This window comes from Vanessa cardui, chromosome 9 (genome assembly GCF_905220365.1).
Source record: "Vanessa cardui chromosome 9, ilVanCard2.1, whole genome shotgun sequence".
Classification (NCBI taxonomy): Eukaryota; Metazoa; Arthropoda; class Insecta; order Lepidoptera; family Nymphalidae; genus Vanessa; species Vanessa cardui.
Genome location: NC_061131.1, coordinates 9,905,295 through 9,930,399, shown reverse-complemented (window position 1 = coordinate 9,930,399; position 25,105 = coordinate 9,905,295). Strand labels below are relative to the sequence as shown.

The following is a 25,105-nucleotide window of genomic DNA, read 5'->3' as shown; positions in this document are numbered from 1 at the left end:
CGGTAATGTGAAGACAACGATAATATATATAAAATATATTTAACCGTTGGTTTATAATGGAAGTGGGGGTTTAATATTATTGTTAGTAAAATAACCAAAAGTAATTGCAATTATTTTACTTCTTATAAGTATTATTAAGTGACATATTTTTTTCAAGCTCCCACAGCTTGGATTAAGGATTGGGATCCTTCAGAATATTTCCCGAGGCTCTAGCGGACGGGCGAACTACGTTTACATGTGGGATTCTTGCCGATTAAAAGCACTGTGATGATTGTCTTTGGCAATGGTTGAAGGTCTATGGAATTGTGTCGATATGAGTAATCCAAGGCCCCTTTTTACTATGTTCCACTCATAATTTAGTGGAATTCTCCTTAAGAGGTTATTATCTATCGTAATTCATTTATAATAAGTTTGCAAACTTAATACATTATAACTGTTATAAAATAATTTATATAATAAAAGACTTACAGTTTCAAGTATTAAAAATAAACAATACAAGAATGTATTATATGGATGAGAAGAATGTCGATTTAGTTATCGACAATTAACATAAAGTATTTTAGACTTATTTGTTATACAGTAATTTAATAATTTATTAACACAAAAATAAACAACATTAAATGCTTAAATATATATATGAACTAAAATGTAACTAGTTACTGTATACATTTTGACCGCGTGAAATGGTGGCAAGAATGCTAGCAGTATTTCCCCGTTGAATCGCAAATCCGATCCTCTGGGCAAAAAACGAACCAGCCCTCCTGTCACCAGTGGAGGCAATGAGGCAAGGTGTTATACTTTTGATGAAGCTTTTTGCACCACTACTCCGAGAGCCAAGCGCTTCGACAGCAAATGGAACAAAAAAGTAATTAGATATAATACACGAATATTTAGTACTTTTTTTGGCTTCAGCTTTTTCCGCAGTGGCACCGACTCTTAACATTGATTCTCGGATATGAGATGGAGTGTGTCAACACATGTAGCGTCCCACACAAGGGCCCGACCTCGTTCCCAGGGAACCAATGTTAATCCATCAGGTCTCTTACCATCATCACGACTAATTCCACGAGGCTCAGTTATACAGTGTACCTGTGACATCCACGTATTAAACGAAACCCCCAATAATATATCACATGTTAAAAGCAAACACGAAAAAAAAGTATAAATCTATTAACTTAGCCATAGCATTTTTTTAAACACTGTGAAAATTGGTCGAAAGTTAAAGCTTTTTAAAGAAATCCAGTGCTGTTATATTATTATCCCTCAGAATCTGACAATATATATGTACAAAAATATTCGGATTTGCTATCGAATAAGGGCAACGATACATATCCACAGGAACGAGGAAATCTTCTACGTGAAAATCTCTGCCGTACAATTTTAAAGATCCCCTTTCAGTCCTCATATCATCTGGTTATCTGAATATTTCTGGTATCTAAGTTATATAGCGGTACCAGATTTTAACAGGTTGCGGCACAGGTGATTTTATGTTTATTCTATGTATGATTTCGTCCAGAACTCACAGTTTGGGGTCCACGAGTAATATTAATAGTTTTGACTCTTATGAATACAAACTTATCAGATAAGTCTATTTTCAGGATACAATGAATAGGACAACAACATCAGCAGCCTATAAATTTCCCACTGCTGGGCTAAGGCCCCCTCTCCCTATGAGGAGATGGTTCGAGTGCGAGTTGGTGGTATACACATGTGGCAGAATTTCTATGAAATCAGACACATGCAGGTTTCCTGACGACGTTTTCATTCACCGTCGAGCTCGAGATGGATTACAAGCACAAATTAAGTACATGAATATTCAGTGATGATTCTCTGAGTTTGAACCCACAATCATCTTACTAAAAGGAAACGATGTCAAGGTGTTACTGAAAGCAATTAAAAAAGGAAACAATGTTTTTAATTAATTTCATTTCAAATTTAAAATCAAAATCAAAATAAAATTGCACCTAGCGCTAAAATTATTCATAAAATTTCACTCAAACAAACATTGGAAAGTGCATTACTGATTATTAATTATTTGAATCGAGTAAATACATTTGTATTTGTGGTGACTTTAATATAAATTTATTAGAAAAGTATAGCACAAGTATTAGATTCAGATCATTATTATATTCATATACCTCATTAACTTGTCCCTAGAGCCAACTAGAATCACTGCATCCACCGCAACATGTATTGACAACATATTTACCAACTGTATACATAATCACAAATGTTACATTTATGAAATGTATTATACATATATATGTAAAGCCAGATCATTTTGGACAGTTGGCTTCATTTAATTCGCAAATAAAAAATATGCTAAGGATTTAAAAAAGACATTTTTTCCAATCAATTTGTATCGAATTGAGAAGTTCAGAAGTAATATTATGGCAAGATTTTTTGTTCACATTTCTTTTTCGATTACTAGCTCACTAAATTCGTCTCCCACCGTTGCTGAATCATTATTAAAAAACAATGTGAAAGAATGTAATATGAGTTTCAAATTTAATACAGTAAATGTAGTGTAAATGTAAGTGACATAATAAGTTCTTTCAGATCACTAGATATTAAGAAAACTACCCATCCGTGGGGGATCTCTGTTAAGGTAATCAGTTCAATAATTGATGTAATCGCACCCTACCTTGTCACTATATTCAATAATTCTGTTCTTAGTGGCGTGTTTCCTGACCTCATGAAACATAGTAAAAATCGAAAAACTATTACTAAATCAAATGCATTTTAACAAATACAATATGCTACACAACACACTATTTGGATTTACGAGGGGTCGCTCGACAACTGACGCTGGCGTTGAGCTTGTTAAAAATATTTACAAGGCCTGGGAGGAGTCGCAGGATGCCTTAGGGATATTTTGTGCTTTCTGAAGCTGCGTCATTATGGAATTAGGTATACTGCACTCAGCCTTCTGATTTCGTATCTAAGCAATCGGATTCAGAGGGTTGATGTAAATGGAAAGAAATCTCCCGAGGCTCAGGTCACTGTGGGGGTCAAGGATGAATTTTTGGTCCATTTCTGTTCCTTGTTTATATAAATAAACTGCCACATCTCTTATGTGATAAACTCTCGATAGTATTGTTTGCTGATGTAACTTCTATAATTTTTAAAATAAAAAGACTACAGTACTAGGGGCTACAGTTATCACTTGATGATGATTGGATATATGAGAAATAGTGTAATATTTATTTTAAGGTGAAAAGGGAACAATTCGCGCTTAAGCCAATGAACAAAACACAAAGTCAAATCTCTAAAAAGGACTGCATGGACATAATTGAACCACCAGTGTTCTTTACAAAGAGATCTCAAACTAACGTAATATTTTAAATTAGTCTATTAAGTTATTTATAGCCATTTTTCACGCGAGAAAAGCCGCGGGCAACAGCTAGTTTTATTATATGTATAGATAAATGATTAAGTACAACCAACTTAATATACCGTGTCTCTATTTCTTGTCCTAATTAATACAGAATAATGGATAAAATGCACCAAATTTCAGCATTTAAAGGAATTTTTATATTTGACCACCTGAGTTTCGATTTCGGTTTCGGTTTCGGCCCATTTTAGCCGAAACCGAAACCGCCGCCGAAACTTGATTTTTGGCCGAAACTCGGCCGAAACCGAAACCGAAACTTCGGTCGGACACTAGTTTTTGATAATGTTATGTATGTACACAAAAAAATAAGTGATTTTCCCAAAAAAAGTGACGTACATTCCATTAATACTAGGAACAAGAATAAACTTGTTACATCAAGTACCCGATTGCACAGGGTTATAATTCTTTTTTGGGACAACGTTTTTATAACAGGATCCCAGAAAACGTTCAAAAATATTCAATAATAAAATTCAAAAGAATCGTTAAAGAGCGTTTGGCTGCTAAAGGATAATACTTTGGGAATGTGATGATCGCCTCCACGTTATTTCAAATAACAAAAATATATTTGTATTATTAATAAAAATATATATTGTATATGTAACATGACATGAAAAAAAAATGATCCCGCTGAGTTTCTTTTGCTGGTTCTTCTCAGGTCTGAGGTGTTAAATTCCGAACCGGCGGTAGATTTTTTGACTATCAATAAGCAAGTGTAATCACTTCTATTTTTAATAAAGATTTTTGACTTTGACTCTGCCACATTTGGTGTAACACTATTTAATGCGGGCGTAGTGCATATCCTAAAGTATAAATTGAAAATATTTTTAGACACTACTGATATATGCTTGTCATTATAAAAATATACTTCATGATGGATGTAGAAAAAGTGTCCCAAAAACGATTTACCTAAGAAAGTTACGCCAAAAATACGGTGTTGCTGCACGTTAGTTAAGCACTCCTTAAGAAAACCGTGCATGCATTTACTGTTATCAACTGTAGAGTCAAGTCATTGATTATCTACGGCTACTACCCTTTAAGCATCATGGGACACTTAGATAATGAATGTTTTGGCATATTTATAGGTTGCCGACTACACACCGCTTTGTATTGAGTAGGTAAGACTACAGATCCTCGAATAATGTTAGCCACCATTACTCGCGGCCTTGTTTTGTAAAGACACTAGTTTAAATTTTGATTTTTATGTAATTAAAGATATAATGATAATAATAAAAAAAACTGCTAAAAAATATTTAGAATTAAATTGTATAATTTACAACGTAAGTAACGTACACAGACTTATATTATTCTACATTTTTTTAATTAGACAGAGGGAGGTTTCCTCACGATGTTTTACCTCGCCAACGAGGTTGAGATAAGTTATAAACACAAAGTAAGGACACATAAATTCAGTAATGCTTGCCTGAGGCGCAATCAACGGAATCACCAGTTAGAAGCACACGTTGTAATCACTAGGGCACCACGGCTCATCGCTTATCGTTCCAATTATAGCTACAGCTCAAACAATTAATTCGAAAACATAACCAACTACTTTTTTAAATTAGTAAAAAACTATTTAATTATATCTAAGCTTGTGTGCCGTCGCATTGCACGATGAAGTCGAAAACTCGATAAGAGTTATCTTAAACGTGTTCAATATAAAAATTGGTAAGATGATGAATAGGCATTTATTAAGTTAGAGAATATTGTGAATAACACTCGTACACGCAATTCAGGAAACGTCAATTTATATTTTGAATATACGTAGGCATAAATGTTAGTATAATGTCTCCAAAAATTAAATATACGAAGGTAAGTGAAATAATATTATTAAGTCTGTACTTATATTATTTTTTTCGGAAGTAGCTTCTCTATCTAGGCAAATCGATAATAATTCGTTAAAATTTGATATGAAACAATAGGTTAATTTTTTATGCACCGTAACCACGCTCCCTACATGCGCACGATTCCGCGCATGAAATAGTTATAAATTTTAGCATAAAGCTTTTAAACTTTTTATCTCAACTTCGGACAAAAATAAAACGATGTGGCTAAACTATGCATCCAAGGAGGAAATAATATCTTTAAATATTATAAAAATATAAAATTTGTTTGTTTGTATGTTGGGTGAAATCTTTGCAAAAAATATTGTATTGGTAACTAGAAAGCTATATTATTAATGCTATAAGGAATGCTAGCTTAAAATAATTTCGCATAAGAGATATAAAGGCGTTATAATGATCAACAAAGGGTGTCTTTTCTTTGAATTAAACATGAAATTGAATAAAGGAGAGACGTTAAAGTATGAACTTATGTTAATAAAGAAATAAATACACAAATAGCTACACCATACATAAAGCACGTTTAACAAACTGTTTTAACGAATGAAAGCAAGAACAAAAGAAGAAAATTAAACATATTTTCAATATGTTTTAGTATGTGATTTCATTTTAATTGAGTTGAAGTATCACAAGTAAATTTATTTTTTTAAAAATACTTGTGCAATACTTAGATGCAAAAATTAAAAAGAAGCGTATAAAAGTTGAATAGAGTTTTAACTACATAATTATTTACTTATAATTAACGTAATAAAATAATAAAAACAGTCAAAGATGGAATGAGATTAAAAATAATTGGACTCAAATATGCAAATAACTCTGTTGGTGCAGCTAAAGAGTTTTATACTGCGTTTAATGTAAAGCTTGGTCGAGACCAAATTAATTAATCTAGTTCTTACTTTTAAAAAATAATTTTATGTTTATATTAGATCTTCATTGACAATCAGTGGGTCGATGCTGTGAGCGGAAAATCGTTTGAAACTTTCAATCCCTACAATCGTAACGTCATAGCTAATGTCTCTGAAGGAGATAAGTTAAGTATTCTTAACACATTATACTTAATCCTTACTAATATTTTCTTAATTGATTAAAAATTAATTTCTTAAAATCTACAATATGATACTAATTCGATAGTGTGCTTAAAAAACGTAAGATGAAAGAATGTGAATATTCTGAATTTGTTTACGAAACTAATTTGTTTAATAAATCTGCTGAGTGCTGGGCGTTCGCTTTGGGTCAAGTATGAAAATTAGTTCGCTTGTTTACTCTTGTTACGAATGTCGGAAGGACAATTAGATGTTCCGGCATGGTTTAAAAATGAGTACACATATTCATGACTATAATTTACTTGATTGCTTACTTGTATAGAGATACATTTAAGGGGACTAAATGAGCTAAATGCAAGTTTTAAAATGCCAAAAAGTATATAATCCAATGCAATAAACCAAATGAAAAAAATATATGTTAATCGTCAGGATAGATGCTAGTTATTAATTGTGTTGAAAACATGATGTAATTAATTTGGTACGATAGAAAAAAATCGCAAAGTTACCTCTAAAAAAGTCTTTTTTTGTTTTTTAACTACACTTATATACCTTCAATAATTTTGGTCTTTTGTCAGATTATTCTCCAAACAATATACTAAAAATTTATTATCTTAATTATTTAGTAAAATGAATAGATTTTTTTTAAATCAGATTTTCTTATTTTCGACCAAAATGCGTAAGCATGTGTGCGTGAGCGCCTCGTACAGACACTGCCGGCCGAGGCCTGTTGCTATACAGACGTGTCGCTCTTTTCACCGCATCGTTGCGAATAAAATCTCGTAGATTTTATTTTTGTGTAATTTTAATTGTAAATTAATTGTCGAATATTATTCTTTTATGTAAATAAATATATTAAGTTAAAATAGTCTAGTTGTAGTTAGCCATTTATTTTTTTGTTAAGTTATTTTTTATAAAGTTTAATTTTGTAAACATGGGAAATAAAGTACAATCTGTGAAGAAAACTAAAAAACGTTCATATAAATTAAAAAGCCGAACATATGAAAGATAATATGAAAAGGTAAGAGTATTTAATTAGTAAACATATATATATATATATATATATATATATATATATATACTAGCAGACCCGGCCACGCGTTGCTGTGGCTGAGTGCAGGGCCGTAGACAGGATTTAATTTCGGGGGGGGGGGGGGGGGTTCGTGCTCCAAGAAAAAAAACAACGGTTTTTTTTTTAAATAAGCATAAGTAGGTATATTAAAATTAGACATAATTTATACACATTTAAGTAAAAGACAACCGATGGCTTATTTTATGTTATAGGGAGCAAACGAGCATGAAGCTCACCTGATGGAAAGTGATTACCATCGCCCATGGACATCTGTGGGGCTTGCAGGTGCGTTCCCAGCCTTTAAGGAAGGAGTACGCTATTTTTTTTAAGGTTCCAAGTCGTATCGGTTCGGAAAAAGCGTCGGCGAATGCTGGTGCAACAGAGTGGTTGTGCAAGGTAGGAAATGTCTTAAAAATCGTGATGTTGTGGTTTTTTGAACATTGAAGTGGTGCGGGTGAAACTTAGAATTTCGACGAGTTGTCCGAAGGTGAAATTCCGCAGCCGGGATTAATCCAAACAATGCGTCTGAACATTTTCCGTAAAATATTCGAAAGTAGAAGATGCAGAGTGATCTAACATCTCTACGCAAAGCTAAAGGATCAAGCAGGTCGAAAAGGGCTTGATCGTCGATAATTCGATCCGCTCTGCGTTGGATACGGACAAATGGAAGAAGCTGGTATTGGGGAGCACCCGCCCAGAATTGTGGGCAATATTCCATCTGGGGTTCATTTGCGCCTTGTATAGTTTTAGGCGATGGGTCGACGTGAAATACTGTCTTGACTTTCTGAGCACTCCAAGCTTTATGATGCCAATTTGGCTTTGCGTTCCAATTGACCGCGGAACTGAACGAGACTCGAAATATCCACGTCAAGTATTCCAATACTAGCTGTGGCGGCTATTGGAATCTTCTGAAATCCTGGAGATACGAGAAATGGTAATTTTTTAGCAGCTAACGCGCAAACTTGCCTCTTTTTGGGGTTGAAGTGGACTCAATTTAGCCAGGGGGTCCGAAACTACTAAGTGAGCCTAAGGGATTACTAAGGGAGAGTACTTCCTCGCCATCAGATATTTTAATAGCAAAATAGCAATCATGTATGGCCTAAATTTAGCCGGCCCCAGTTAGAGACTTTGTTTAATGAAGACTCGATTTCAGACACAAGTTTATTCCGGTTTTCTCCGACGTTTTCTCGAGAAATATTAGCCCGGCCGGTGTATGAGGTGTCTACAGTACTGTCATCTGCATAGCAGTGAATGTTACAGATTTACAACAAGTCACTGATATGCAGAAGAAACCGAGTGGGTGATAGAACTGAGCCTTGTGCAACACAATCATTAACAAATTTTAAATCAGATCATGCACCATATAACGCCTTTAATGTTCCGATCTGCCAAAAAGCTGGTGATCCAATTGCATAATTTCCCGGTGAGCCGTAGGAAGGGAGCTTCGAAAGAAGCGCTTTGTGCCATACGCTATCGAAGGCCTTCGCTATGTCCAGACTGGCCGCCAATGACTCCCACTCTCAATTGCTTCCGCCCATTTATGACTAAAGTAATCTAGAAGATCACTGGCTGATCGACCCCGATGGAAACGAAACAAGGAGGTGATGGCTATTGGTCTATAATTCGACGGGTCTGGGCGGTTGCTCTTTTTAGGGATAGGATGCACCAAATTAGTCTTCCATTAGTTCGGCTGCTTTCGTAGTCGGCGACTATTAGGTAAAGAGCGCCGACTATCTGTTTTTTAATAATATAGTATGAATATTCTCAATAAAATATACAGGGTTATTGGTAATTTGACGTATATCCGTTAGGAGGTGATAGGGGTGACACACACTGAGTTTTCACACACCTTTACACCTTTTCACACCAATGAACATGTCATTAAGATAGTTAGTAATCCCATCTTGATCAAATGTAGCTTCTAATGGTTCAGAGTTATTTTCCAAATAAGACGCGACTCCTGAATACGCTTTAAGCTCAAATTTACAAAAATTAAATTTCCTTTCAGGGACTTCTTCGTGAGAATAGTTAGTATAGAATTTTGCATTATACACTGTAGAACATGCTGTGTGTGCTGTGCTTTTTTATAGAGAATTTCTCGGATTCGATTATTAATACTTTATTTAAGCTATATTATAAAATGTCTTATTTATAACTTAGGTATTGAACTGTTTCTGTTCCTAAATTTTATTTTACATTTGTATTAAGTAAGTCTTTTTTTCATTGGTTGTTATTTTTAGTTCATTTTGAGGGAATTTTAAAGAGTGTCTTTTAGTACGAATTCGTTCATGTTCGACTACGAATTTCCACCAGTTTCCTTTCTGATCATTTTATTGCGATTGATTTGAAATAATTTCCTTCTTTTTATAATTTTTTGGAAAGCTAAAAAAAGGGTTATGTTTTTAAAATAATCTGCAGGCCAAGATTTATTATAATTAATTTTTTAGCTTTTAAGGCATTTTTGAGGAAAAAAATCAAAAAAATATTGAAATATTTTCGTTTTTCGTCTCGCATTTTTAATTTCGGACCAATAATTATTGTTTAAATATTGACAAATATCCAGTGTTTAATCGTTTATATAAAACAAAAGAAAAAATAAGTAGATTTTAATTGATGTTTTTCTTAAATAAATTGAAAAAAGCTAAAACGTGATAACTCAAAAATGGTTCACTTTTGGATTATGCATATGGGGTTTAAAATTATTGCAAATAGTCACCCCTATCACCTCCTAACGGATATACGTCGAATTACCAATAACCCTGTACATAGAATGTATCAGAAATTTTACAATCTGTCTTACGCATTTCAAAATGTAATGGCACTCTGTAAAAGGTTTTTTTTTTTTTTTTTATGGTATAGGTTGGCGGACGAGCATATGGGCCACCTGATGGTAAGTGGTCACCATCACCCATAGACAATGACGCTGTGAGAAATATTAACTATTCCTTACATCGTCACTGCGCCACTAACCTTGGGAACTAAGATGTTATGTCCCTTATGCCTGTAGTTACACTGGCTCACTCACCCTTCAAACCGGAACACAACAATACTGACTACTGTTATTTGGCGGTAGAATAACTGATGAGTGGGTGGTACCTACCCAGACGGGCTCGCACAAAGCCCTACCACCAAGTAGATTATCTTCTTTAGTATCTAAAATTACTAACGTGACATTATGACATCAAAAATTATTAGATATCTTAATAAAATTTGAATAAGGGTATGATTATTATTGCCTCTAGTTTTTACGTAAAATGATTCATTTTGTTTAGAATTATTGTCGTATCTAGACAAAACGGCTTAATTTTCTAAAGAAATCAATAAATACTTACGTTTTGTTTGTTTAATTCGCGCAAAATATTTTTTTGATAATAGGATAGCCGTTAGCGAAAAAATTTCGGGGGGGGGTTTGAACCCCCAAAACCCCCGCCTGCCTACGGCCATGGCTGAGTGATTAAGGAAGGAATTAAAAGGCAAAATTTAACACAAATTAACATAGCGTTTTTAATTTCATTTTATTTATAAATACTCTGATAACCTTTAATTAAAATAAATCACAGTTTATCACCTTAAAGTTTACTGAAGAGCCAGTCGATGTACAATATTTTTGGTCAACCTGTCTTTTGTTAGCACAAATAAACTTGATGGTCTTCCTACACGTGAACAGGCCACGTATAATTGCCCATGGGAGAAACATGGATTCTCTAAATCTAAGCGGCAAATAGATATTGTTTGGCCTTGTATATATATATATCTTAATATATAAAAATCCAGTGTCACAATGTATGTTCCCAGTGAACTCTTCACCAACTCAACCGATATTGATGAAATTTGGCATTTATGTGTAATTTGGTCCAACTTAAGAGATAGGATATTTCTTTTCGGCTTTCATTTCGATTAATGGCCTCAATGATTTATAAATAACAATAAACTGATTATCAAAGTTGATTGTTGTTATTAATTGTAAGTTACGAAAATTTCGAACAGATGGCGCCTCACATAGGATTTTTTACAGAAATTTGTCAGACCGTTTATCATTAACTTATCATAGATGGCGCTACCGTTGAATTTTAGATTTCATTTTCCACTACACGTGGTGCTGGCCATTTTTTGATCGATACTCTCTGTGACATCGCTTTTAAGAACAACAAAATAATAGTACAAGGAATTTATTCACATAAAATTTTCAGTAAAATGCCACCAAAATAATCTAACCTCAACAATGCCCGTAGCAAAAAAGCTCGACAATGGCGTCTTGAAAGAACTCACGAATCAGTCGAACAAAGAGCAGAAAGAAATGAAGCTCAAAGAATTCGCATAGCTGATATTCGTGCGCATGAATCAAGAGAACAGCATGATAATCATCTCCAAGAATATTTATTGAGAACAAGAGCTGCACGTGGACAACACATAGATTCAATTAGAGAACGAGACCGAGAAAGGCAGCGAACCAGTCGTGCATTAACACGTGAATCATTTGTTCGTATTGGGTTTAATTATGCACCAGACATTAATTACTCAGCTGATCCCAAAGTTACTATCGGTGCGATGAACAAAATATGCAAACATTGTCAGGCGTTAAAATTTCGGAATGAATCACCTGGCATGTGTTGTGCCTCAGGGAAAGTTGTATTATTACCACTCCCTACTCCGCCTGAACCTTTGAAATCTCTTTTTTCTGGCATTTCAAATGATTCAAAATTATTTTTGCGTAAGACACGAAAGTTTAATTCTTGCTTTCAAATGACATCATTTGGAGCATCAAAAATTTGCGATCTCTCAACTGATGGTCGTAATTTTGAAACAACATTTAAAATACAAGGACAATTGTACCATAAAATAGGGTCATTGATGCCAATGCCAATTGCCTGTCATTCCTCGCTCTACTTTTGCCGATGAAATCAGCATGTCTAAAACAATCATTTCTATGGAGAAACGTCAAAACTCTAAGATTGTCAAAAAACATGCGAGTACAACTCCAAAATGATCCGGCAGCACAAGTATTTTCTCAGCAATTATTAGATATTGGAAACGGTGAAGTACAATTTTATCAAGATACCCAATGCATAAGATTACCAGAACAATTCTGTACTGTTGTTCAAACTAAAAATGAACTGATCGAAAGTGTATTCCCAGATATAATAAATAACTATCTAAATCATAATTGGCTTAGTAATCGTGCTATTATGAATCAGCAAAAAATGTTGATGTAGATCTAATTAACTACCAGATACAACAACTATTACCAGGTGATTTGATGTCGTTCAAGTCAATCGACACTACTGTTGATGAAAATGAAGCAGTGAATTTTCCAATTGAATTTTTAAATTCTTTAGACATAACAGGAATGCCTCCACACAATCTTCGAATCAAAATTGGATCACCGATTATTCTTCTGCGTAATTTGAACCCCCCTAAACTATGCAACGGTACACGTTTGGTAATAAAAAAAATTACCGGAAATGTTCTCGAAGCAACTATTTTGACAGGAAAGTTTAAAGGAGAAATCGTTCTGTTACCGTTCTGTTATAAATATATATATATGCAATGCAAGCAAGTCCAAGAAGAATGTGCGGGTTCGATCCCGATTTAATTCCTAACAACTATGCATTTATTTTTTCAGAATTAAGAAAATCGAAAAAAAAAATAACACGGAAGCTATTTCTATTACGTTAGAGTTTAATTTTATCAATTTTGTTTATAATAGGAAATATAGTTATGTATGGATGAAATTTAATAATAAAAAATTTAAATAATTACAAATTAGCACATCACATGAATATTTAGTGGTGCTTGCCTGGGTTTGAACCCGCAATAAGATGCGCGCGTTCTACCCCCTAGGCCATCTTGAAATATGTAATTGTTGTGAACCAAAGAACTAAAATATTTAGAAGTGTCATATACGTAATTCAATATTTTTTAAAGATTGGAAATAGTATCAATTAAAAAATTTTAGCTCGTAGCTTCAGTGAAAATGGGTGAAATATTGATTGCAAGTATCCAAGATATTTTAATAACGAACGACGACGAACGAATAATTAAAAAAAATATTTTAATAAAAAAATTGAAACGAAATTTATTTGTTTTTTGTTACACCAAAAATAAATAAAAATATTTGAATTTAATTGAATCAGTTTTATTTCAAATATCAGTCAAAAACAATACAAATAATTCTAATATCCAAACTATTTTTATGAGATTTATGACTAAACCCACTGTGATTGACCGAGTTAAACAATAATTCTACTAAACCGACTTGACGATATTATTTTTATAGTAACTTTTTGATGCTGACTTTTTTAACTTAATTTTTTTTCTTTGTGTACCGATATTAGTAAAACGAACAAACTCTACGCTTTTTGTCAGTGTACAAATTACGAACAGTTCCAATTTTATTTAATAAATCGCTTAACAAACTTACAAAATTTAAAAATAGGTACGATTTAATATTTAGTATTACAACTAATTGAATTGATACAGTAAAAATTAAAGAAAAAATGTTTAAATTAACTATTTTTTGTACATAAAATAATAATAATTTAAGTTTAATTAATTCAGTTTAATTTTATCATAATTTTTTAAATGACACAAAGAAATTAAAATAATTCTGTTGTCCTGTCTATTTTTATGAAATCTATGATTGATAGAATTGATAGAATTGACTTCGCTTCGCTTTCGCTCGGTGCGGCGCGCGGCGGTTCGACGCCATCTATTGGAATATTCAGGCGTAACCTCGCCGCCTCGCTAAGCGTAGTGCGCGCGGGGGCATGCCGTTTTTGTCGTTAGTGTAAGTGTGTGCGCGTGATTCTCAAGGGCAATTAGCTCCTGTAGTCCCCTTAATAAATATTCATTTAATTAGGGTGTCTGTTTGTAATGTTAAATTCTAAAACTGAATGCTAATTCCTGGAACGACTTCACCGATTTTAACGGGATATTCACTGGCAGAAAGCTGATGTAATAAGAAGTGACTTAGGTAATAACAATAACTTTTTTTGTTAAATTCAAATGCGAAGCCGCGGGCTAGTCACATGTTTCTTCATTATCATTATATAAATAAAAGTTTTAATTTAATTAATTATATTTAAGCAGGACGACATAGATTTGGCAGTCCAAGCAGCGAAATGTGCTTTTCGTCGTAAATCAGCCTGGCGATTGTTAAATCCGAGCCAACGGGGAGATTTGCTCAACAAATTCGCAGATCTTGTACAACGAGACCTGGAATATCTGGCCCAACTGGAGACTTATAACAATGGCATGGTTATCAAAAACAGCCGAAGATTTGTCAAATTAGCCATAGATTATATAAAATACAATGCAAGCTTGGCCGATAAAATGCATGGCAATACTATGCCTACTGGTACGTTACATAATTTTTAGATAATATCGATAACTATTCCATAATATGGTAAAGTATGTAATATTTTATAAATGTCAACGTAAATTTACCTTTTTATTTCTCACCTTTAGTTTATCTTACTTTTAATGAGTCGCGTTGAACTGAGTTTACTAAAGGACAGCGTTCAAGTAGCCTGAATTACATCAGCAATTTGATCATTCAGTCGTACTCATCATTCTCATAGGGACACTCCTGACTTGGATGATGAATATCGTCGCGCCTTCGGTTTCCTAAACACTTTAGAATCCACATAGAGTTATCAAGTGATTAGTGTCGGTTTTTTTTACAACTAACTTTTGTTTTTTTTTTAAAACAATAAAAAAAAACAAAAGTTGCGTTCAAGCCGCGGGTTGAGTTAAGTACTAGGAGTCAAAAGGAGTAGCAAGGAGTTTCATTGAACGGCTATTTTAACTAAATGGAATCGACGATATATCGTTATTTCTGTACAGCCAATGATTGAAAAAAGTCGCGAAAAATCACCTTAATATTTTAGGTATATTCAAATGCTTATGGATGTTGCTGTAAGCTTCAAATAAAATAAAAGAGGGTGGAAAATAATTTTAGAACGATTATTATAAATCTTTTAACTAAATTTCGAGAATCTAATTAAAACGGAGGGTAACGGTGCTAATTTAATTTTGCTCGGTGGGAAACTCGATTGCTCAGGATGTACTGCTGCTGAGAGGTGAATAATTTAATTGAAAAAAAAACATGTGTTCATTTTTGTTATAAATTTAGATTTGCTTCTGTATTTTATGTTATATTTGTTCATATAAAAGTCTGATGCAATGTTATGATTACAAACGAGATATATGAAGATAATAATTGTGATAGTTCTGTTCAAGTATAGTTAACTCTCTTAGATATCTGAAAGAGTCACGTCTTCAGGAAAGCTGCTTTGTATTAATAAAGTTGTGTTTTATTTATCTCATTCTTGGAACAATTTTCTAGGCGCTTCGTTCTCGTACACCTTGAAGCAACCAGTGGGAGTATGTGGCATAATTTTGCCATGGAATGTTCCTCTTCTAGTATTTGCCGGAAAAGTCGCAGGTGCTTTGGCAGCAGGTACTAAAATAACTATACTAATTTTATGTCGTACGAGACTTGGTTTCATATTATTACAGGCATTTATTGGTTCAAATTTTATAATCTAAAAATACTTTATAATATAAAAATAGATAAGTCGTTTGTTATATAATATTGACGTGATAAAGGCTACAAAATTTTATTGTACAAAACACATATACCTGATATAGTATTACAAACCAATTAGGGCTAAAATTCAACACAAACTGATGATGCTGGTACAATAGCTTTTCAAACTTTTGGAATAAAAAAAATTCCCAAATATCAAATTTCCATCATGAAATTTACTTTTAACTTGAAATTATACTATCTAATACTTTTAGGTTGTACAGTTATTGTAAAGCCTGCCGAACAGGCTCCTTTGACTTCGCTGGCATTGGCTGCTCTGCTAGCTGAAGCGGGTATACCCGCAGGCGTTGTAAATATTGTGCCAGGATTCGGGGATAGCGCAGGTGCTGCTCTCACCCATCATCCAGATGTTGCAATGATTTCCTTCGCTGGCTCTTTAGAGGTAGGTCAAGTTTTAAACGTTACATGAAATTTATACGTTGTACTGTCTTTGGTGTGTCTAACACTTTTCTTTAGAGAGCAAATAATATAACGTATTAAGCGTTACAAATATTAAACCAACATTTGCGGTTATAATTCCGTTTCAAAGTTATTTTAACTGGTTACACAAAAAATATTATCTTTTAATGACGATCATCTGCTATTGGATATTTTGCGAAGAATAATAGGGATACAATACTAATATCATAGGAGTTTTTAGGTGGGAAAGTTGATTCAACAGGCCGCTGGGACAAACAACTTGAAGAGAGTCGCACTAGAGCTCGGCGGGAAGAGTCCGCTTGTTATTATGAATGATGCAGATTGTGAGTTATTTTTACCAACAATACTTATATAGAAATATTTACAACTTTTTATGACATAGGCGGACTGGCAAATCCAATATCTGATGTTAAGTAATAAATGCTTCATTAATCTCGGGAGCAAAGATGCAATGACACAAGGGGTGTCTGTGGTTACACCAGCTTATTAACTGTCGAAATTTTTTTTATGAGTATTGCTGTTTGAATATATGTATTATGATTGGTAGTGTATAAGCGTAAAACTGTAACTGTAAAGTAACTAGTCTAAGAGTAATTAAATTGCAGTAAATATCGCGGTACCGTTTGCCGCACTCGGCGTGTTTACTCATCAAGGACAGATATGCATTGCTGCTTCACGACTTTACGTTCAATCTGGTATTTATGATGAATTCGTAAAGAGAGCAGTGGAATTTGCCAAGACATTGACACCCGGAGACCCCAGTGATGAAAGTACACAGTACGGCCCACAAGTAATATTTATGTTCATAATTATATTTTATATTATTACAGTATAAATATTGGGAGAAGTAGAGATGGGAAAAAAATGAAAATGAAAAGAAAGAAATGGGAATGTTCAACAACAACAACAAACAGCCTGTAAATTTCCCACTGCTGGGCTAAGGCTTCCTCTCACCTTGAGGAAGAGGTTGGAAACATATTCCACCACGCTGTTGCAATGCGGGTTGGTGGAATACGCATGTGGCACATGCAGGTTTTCACGATGTTTTCCTTCACCGCCGAGCACGAGATGAATTATAAACACAAAATGAATATTCAGCGGTGCTTGCCTGGGCTTCAACCTGCAATCATCTGTTAAGATGGACGCGTTCTAACTACTGGGCCATCTCGGCTCATGAATGTTCAAATCTTTTTAATTAGAGAAATATATTTAAAAACTTTTATTTTGAAAATAAATAAAACAAAGAATGCTTTTATGTACAGAATCAGACCAGTGAATAACATTCAGTTCATTCATTCATCTAGTTAACCTCCATGCTTATGTACAGGAACATACTATTATTTGTTTTTTGAGTTTCGTCATTGTTAAAGTATAATTCACTGATTCTGATTTCAAATAACGATGACTTGATAAAACTTCTTCTGTTTTTCTTTATCCTTTATTGCAGGCAATTATTTATTATTAGCGATATAAAGATACATTGCTTAAGATTAAGTCGAAGATTTGGACGGACATTTACTATGATTATTTTGGGTATTCTTTGTTATATATGAAACAGAGTATTCGAAACTTATATATCTTAATTAATACGAGTGTTACGCATCATAATTTATAAATATGCTATATCATCACTGTTAAAGTATATTTCACACGTACTATACATGGAGATAGCTGAGGTGGCCCAGTGGTTAGAACACGTGCATCTTAACCGATGATTGTAGGTTCAAATCCAGGCAAGCACCACTATATATATATACGTATATATATATATATATACGTGCTTAATTTGTGTTCATAATTCATCTCGTGCTCGGCGGTGAAGGAAAACATCGTGAGGAAACCTGCATGTGTCTAATTTCCTCGAAATTCTGCCACATGTGCATTCCACCAACCCGCATTTGAACAGCGTGGTGGAATATGTTTCAAACCCTCTCCGTAATGGAAGAGGAGGCCTTATTTCAGCACTGGGAAATGTATAGGCTGTTACTTTACTTTACTTTACCATACATAAATTTCAGGCAATTTTAGCTTTTGTGATAAAGTAAAAACAAGTTTATTTTATTAAAAAATACAACAATAACAAATATATTGACTATATATTGTTTATAATTTACAGATCGATGAAACCTTGATGACGCATATTCTAAAATGTATAGAATCAGGTAAATTGGAAGGTGCAAAATTATTGACTGGAGGCAAACGTATTGAAGGCTCTGGTTTCTGCATCGAACCGACTGTGTTTGCTGACGTTACTGATGACATGACCATAGCTAAAGAAGAGGTAAGAGATACCTGATTATGGAGGATATCTGTTGTTGAAGCTGATGCTGATGATATGTATCATTTATTTATTTTAAGATTATATTGCCAACATTGCCTTTCTTCGCAATTTTGCATTTATATTTGATGCAATTAACAAAATATTTACGTATACGAGTATCGAGTATTCGTTCAATATTTGTATTTCTCATTGTATCGGAAGAAGAGATGTTGAAATCAAAATGATAAAATAAATTATTCGTTTTCAATGTTTACTTAAAATACATAATTCAACAATGTTCTTCGTGTAATGTATCGTGTTATGTTCAAGATTGAAATTCCGTGGCTCATTAGCTCGACTATTTTCTCAGATCGCACAAGAAGCTTTATAGTTTAAACTAATAGTGTGTTGCCTTTGACTAACGAAATCGTGTCTAATTCTAGGAGAGTTCGAATTGGACCTTCTAAATTCAATTTAATGAAACTGAAGTTTGTCTAGTCAAAAGTAACTAGTCAAACTCCAGTGACTGCTTTTATTAATGTGTTTAATTAAACATACAACATTATTTAAATGTATATAGTACGACACAACTTAGATGTCGCATCGGCAAAATTCGTATAACCGATCACGTCCAAATTAAGTACGCTAGCCCAAATTATCAATATTTATTTCTCATGTGAATATGATCTTTACACAAACGTAATAATTTGTTTTACCATATGACCTAATATATTCGTCAATTTACATGCATTTGCTGCCTCGGGTTGAATTGACGTGGCAATCTATAGCGACGAATAGCGTTGAATGGCGCGATAGGGAGCTATTTGTATTGGTTGTATAAATCGGCAGTAATCGGTTTTATTGAATTGGCCGATGCTACATATATGTTGTGTCGTACTATACATATTATCACATACATTGAGACTGGTCGCTATTGTCTTCCCAGTCCATAAGAGTATGTGTAATAATATTTTATATGTGCTTCTAAGTAATTTAAACATGCACTTAGGTGTTATAACTTATAAGTTTATATGTTTAACAGTTTTCATGACACATTAAATTTTTATAGTTTCATTCAAAAATCAGAGAAGCGATATGCATTGATATTACCTATAACCCTAGAAGCAAGTCTTAGTCACTTATAAATCATTTTAATTCACCATTAAGCTATTTATGTAGTATATATTCGCTTTTAAATAAGACCAGGAAACGAAGTTGAATGTTCAAATTAAAACTACTAAAAAATTTTATCTTTATCTGTGGTGTTCAAATATTTGAAGTATTGTTCTTTTTTTTAAATACTATTAATTTTAATTTTAGTAGGCCATCTAGTTGATAAAAAACGAAGATCTTTAAAGCAAGTTAATAATCGAGCGCTGAGTTTTCATATGAAATACATAATATTATAAGGTGTTGATATGTATGAGATGTTTTCTGATCAAACATCGGGAAATGCATGTGTCGGATAAATCTGGCACATGTTTATCTAACAAGTGTCAGTGAAGTGGAACAAACTGTTTGTGGCCTTTGCTCATAGTGGGACACCTAGTATTTTACATATAATATAATAATACATAAAATAGTGTATCTACCCACAAAAATGGTATTCTGTGTCGTATTTAATTTTACACATGTAACTAATGATATATATTTTGTTCTGTTCACGATTTTACCGTAAATGACGTGATGTTAACTAAAGTATTTGGAAAAATATTTGTATTTATTATCGACAAATTGTAGTTTGTAATTATAAAATGTATACAGTTCTTGGTAATTGAAGCTTATACACGAATGTTTATTGCATACAGCATATTTTAAATTGACACCTTTTTGAAACTGTACTTTTGTGTGACGCATGTAATTAAAATGCGAATGAATTCGAATATAATCATTTCTCTGTAAGCTTGTTTAATCTACAATATAATTTTAGTATATTTATATTTACAAAATTCAGATATAATCATCTGTATTTAACTATGGCAACAGAGGAATTAAACATTTTTATATAAAAAAATAATAGTTCGAGTTAGTTAAAAGATTTTCAGCAAAATTTAATATACTTTCGTAAAACAATAGTAAGTACGAATTATAAATTTAAATAAATACAATAATTTATAAATAACAATGATACAACAAGTAAAACCTGTTTATATTAATACTTAATTGTGATTTAATAATGTATTACTAATTTTAGATATTATTATATAATTACATTGTATGTCTGTAGAAACAATTTAACTTGGCATTTGGGATTTAAGAACTTTTTAAATTACTTTAAGAAAAGTTAGATTTACTTGTTCACGCGATGTCAGACAAATCTATTATTTACACATTAAAAGTAGAAAGTCTGATGATTTTTAATAAACTAATGTATGCTTCAATTTCATTCAATTTTAATATAATAATTCGTATTAATAATATAACGTCTATTTTGATTAATGAAACTTGATAAAAGTATAAATATTCACGTCTCTAATCTTTGTATTCCATATTCATTATATTCTCTTATTTATATTAATACAAAAGCCTGTCAAATAGAAAAGAAAAATACTACCAAGAAAGGAGAAATTAGTACTAAGATGTTTTGTGATATGTACATTTTATTAACTGTTAATTTTACTGTATTAAAAAAAATATGTTGAATTTTCCAAATTTGACAGATCTTTGGACCGGTACAAAGTATTCTGAAGTTTGAAACATTAGAGGAAGTAGTTGATCGTGCAAACGCTTCTAACTACGGGCTCGCAGCTGGCATATTTACAACTTCTCTAGATAATGCTATGCAGTTTAGCACACATGTCGAAGCTGGAATCGTTTGGTACGTACGTTTTTCGAAATCATTAACCTAGAATTTTTTTTATTAACTTTCATTATTTTATATATCAATAAGTTAATGATGAATGACGACCTCCATGTTCGAGAGGTGTGTACACCGGTTTTCATGGGTACGCCACTCTGAGGTCCCGGGTTCGATTCCTGGCCAAGTCAATGTAGATTAACATTACTTTTCTATCTTGTCTTGGGTCTGGGTGTTTGTGGTACCGTCGTTACTTTTGATTTCCATAACACAAGTGCTTCAGCTACTTACATTGGGATCAGAGTAATGTATGTGATGTTGTCTCATATTTATTTATATTATTAATAGTTATATTTAGTTCTCCTTGTGTGGCTCCAAAGATACTTTTAATATTTTGACCATTAAATTGTCTGTAGCATTTGCACGCCATAAACTATATATTTTATATTGAATCTTGTAAGATGGCGGATATGACTAACGTAAGTCGCATGTTTCGAAATTTTCGAATGTTATTAGTATTTGTTATATTCAGTAGTGGAGGTTAATTTACCAATGTTAGGAAAGATTATGTACTCTGTTATCTTGATGCGTGATTTATTTTGTAGACAGCCTCGTTAGTGTAGTGACACTAGTGACTCTATAATGCCAAAGATTCCGATGTCCTACGTTCAAGTTTCGTCAATCTATTAAAAGTAATTGGGTTATTCCCTCGACAAACTCTCATAGCAGCCAGAAATCTGATAATCGCAGTTGACCTGGTTGTAATGGATTGAATATACGAGGATGCGACGATGTTTTCGCAGACACTTATATAATTATCACTACTGTGGCCTTAGTCTTAATTAGTTGTACTAATTACACTGTGTACGGATTATTACAACAGTCCTTTGGGAACTTTCTCTACACAGCTGTCTGGCGTACAGTTAAATTGTATATTAATGAATCAAAGAAAAAATATTAGTTTTTACTAATATTATATGTTCCTAACACGTTTTAATTGGTAGGCTGAACGGCGGATACCTGATACTAAGTGGTCATCACTATTACATAGACCATAGACCAAATAATATGTATAAATAAATAATAATATATGCAATCGATTGTAACTACGCCTAGCGCCTTTCTCACCCTTTAACCGGACGCGAAATACTAAATATTGCTGTGTCGTGTTAGAAGATAATTATGATAAATGGGCGGCACCGACTTTACACGCTTGTCGGTAACGGCAATAGCAATAGGCTTATCAGGAAGTAAAGTTAAAACTTTCCAAATCGTTTAATTCCTATTGAACCCTCACTTTGGAGATGACAATTTAAATACCTTGCTTAAGTAATATATTTATTGATTAAAACTTGTATTATTAAAACAAAATTTACTTGGTGGTAGGGCTATGTGCAAGCCTGTCTGGGTAGGTTGTTGTACCACCCACTCATCAGATATTCTACCGCTAAACAACAGTACGCCGTATTGTTGTGTTCCGGTTTGAAGGGTGAGTGAGCCAGTGTAACGACAGGCACAAGGGACATAGCATCTTAGTTCCTAAGATTGGTGGCGCATTGGTGATGTAAGGAATAGTTAATATTTCTTACAGCGTCATTGTCTATGGGTGACGGTGACCACTTGCCATCAGGTGGCCCATATGCTCGTCCGCCAACATATTCTATAAAAAAAAACCAAAATATTCATAAAACACTTACTAAAAAATTCCTTACTCGCGTGCGAAAATACACACTTTTCATCCCACCGGACCACATAACTTGTGCGTGTCTGTCAGTCAGTGGCGGTTTTATGAAGTAGCGAGCTTAGCGTTTTTTCTTAATTATTTTTTAAACTGCAGTTTTTATATGGTAGACGAAGAATGTTCCGTATAATAAAATAGTTCTAAGTAATCAACGAATGTGTCGTTAGATGTGCGAATAATGTTATAGCCGGTTGGGTAAACCAATTAAGATGAACTCGCAAAACTATAAGTGAAATTAATGTTCTTTTAATTCTGTTAATGTTTTAATGTCATGTCATAGTAATATTTGAAATGATCTTTATTTGAAACATGATCGTCGCACACATTTCACACCGAAATTGAATACCTTGGGAAGTTAAATGTAAAAGTTTATATACCTATAAATATTTGTCAGTGAGTGCTAACAATCAAATAAATTACTTGTAGTTTAACTATTTATAACGTTTGTAGCATTTTAATGGCGCCGATCGATGTGCGAACTTTACCGCAGTGTGGTAGCTATTCGTTAAAGTTTGATTATGTTTAAATACATCGATTTTATTGCTAACGGCTCCTCAGAATTCATCAATGATAACTTTCCTGTGTATTAAAATGTCGTACATCATTTGATATTAATAGAAATATGTCACATATACTATGCATTTGTTTATACGGATGTCTATCTACATTTCAGTTATTTTTCTCTTGATGACACTGCAACACTTCGATTTCATACCGATCAACATTAACATTGTTATATATAAACCTAAATTTACAGCTCTGTAAAACCGAGTACAAAATCGGTTTCATCGGTACAATAAAACAATTTACTGTTTGTTGTACTCATTCATCTCTACATGGTATTAAACTAAGTCGCTTCCCACCCAATGCTTAGACCATTTAAGCTACATAACAGCTTCTAGTGCGCTTTATATCATTGAGTAGATTAAATGGTCGGAAAAAACAATAATTGTTGTTTTTACTTTTGTTTTTCAATGTAAAAGTTTTATTACTGTACCCGCGTGAAGTCGGGATGTTTAACTAGTCGTTATTAAAAGAGAATAACAATCATTCGGAAAACATTCTAAGACATCGGCTGAAAGTGTTTGAGTTCGTTGAATTGTATTTTTTATTGTAATAACTTTTTCGTCGAAAATAATTTATACCAAAATATTGACATCATTTTCAGGGTCAACACTTATTTAGAGTTCCGGCCAGATGTTCCATTTGGAGGATTTAAGGATTCAGGTATCGGGAGAGAAAAGTAAGTCGTTTTATTTTAACTATATTGTAATAGCGTAAGTTATTTATTGTTAATTATTTTCTATATTTTCAGTGGGACGGACGGCGTTGATGTTTTCTTGGAAGTTAAAACAGTAACAATGGTATTATCAAACGACTTTTAACGAATTTCTCTTGCTTGAAGTTTTAAATAAAGTTTTTAAGACTTCTGTTTTGTTTTAATTAAAAACGGATCGATACTAATGTAGCGTTAACAAATTGCTTCTAGCAATCGGATATCATAATTGCCAATGAAATATTGAAGATCATTGTTTATATTTAATATAAAATAAGTTAAAAATAGCTTGATATTGTTTAGTGTCGTTGCTGAATTTTAATTATATATTCCAATTAGGTTACTAAAGAGGTAGCCAGGCAGACTTAAGTGACCATCTCTAGTGGTTACCGCCACCCACAGACATTTGATATTGTAAAAAATATTAAGTAAGATTTTATATCCTTCAAACCGGAACGCAACAATACAAGCCTAGTATTGCTGCATGGCTCTTTAGAAAATATTATGATGAGTGGGTGGTACCTACCCAGGCGGCTTAGGACGAAGCCCTTCTAACTACCCCCAAAGGAAATTATGATTTTTAGCTTAAATGTTTTAAATCGTATGATTTATTTGAGACAAGATGGCACAGTGGTTAGTATTCGTGTATCTTAACG

General features: G+C 33.1%; 1 protein-coding gene across 1 annotated transcript; it reads left to right on the top strand.

The window, feature by feature from the left end:
• The first annotated feature begins 5,087 nt into the window (after window positions 1-5,087).
• LOC124532640 (aldehyde dehydrogenase, cytosolic 1-like) lies at window positions 5,088-24,558 on the top strand. The gene is made up of 11 exons (XM_047107666.1): window positions 5,088-5,203; window positions 6,159-6,263; window positions 14,434-14,701; window positions 15,692-15,805; window positions 16,150-16,337; window positions 16,596-16,698; window positions 16,981-17,165; window positions 18,492-18,656; window positions 21,296-21,453; window positions 24,342-24,416; window positions 24,489-24,558. Exons 1-11 carry the CDS (start codon window positions 5,177-5,179, stop codon window positions 24,556-24,558), a joined length of 1,458 nt encoding a protein of 485 aa, XP_046963622.1. The 5' UTR covers window positions 5,088-5,176.
• Window positions 24,559-25,105: the final 547 nt, after the last annotated feature.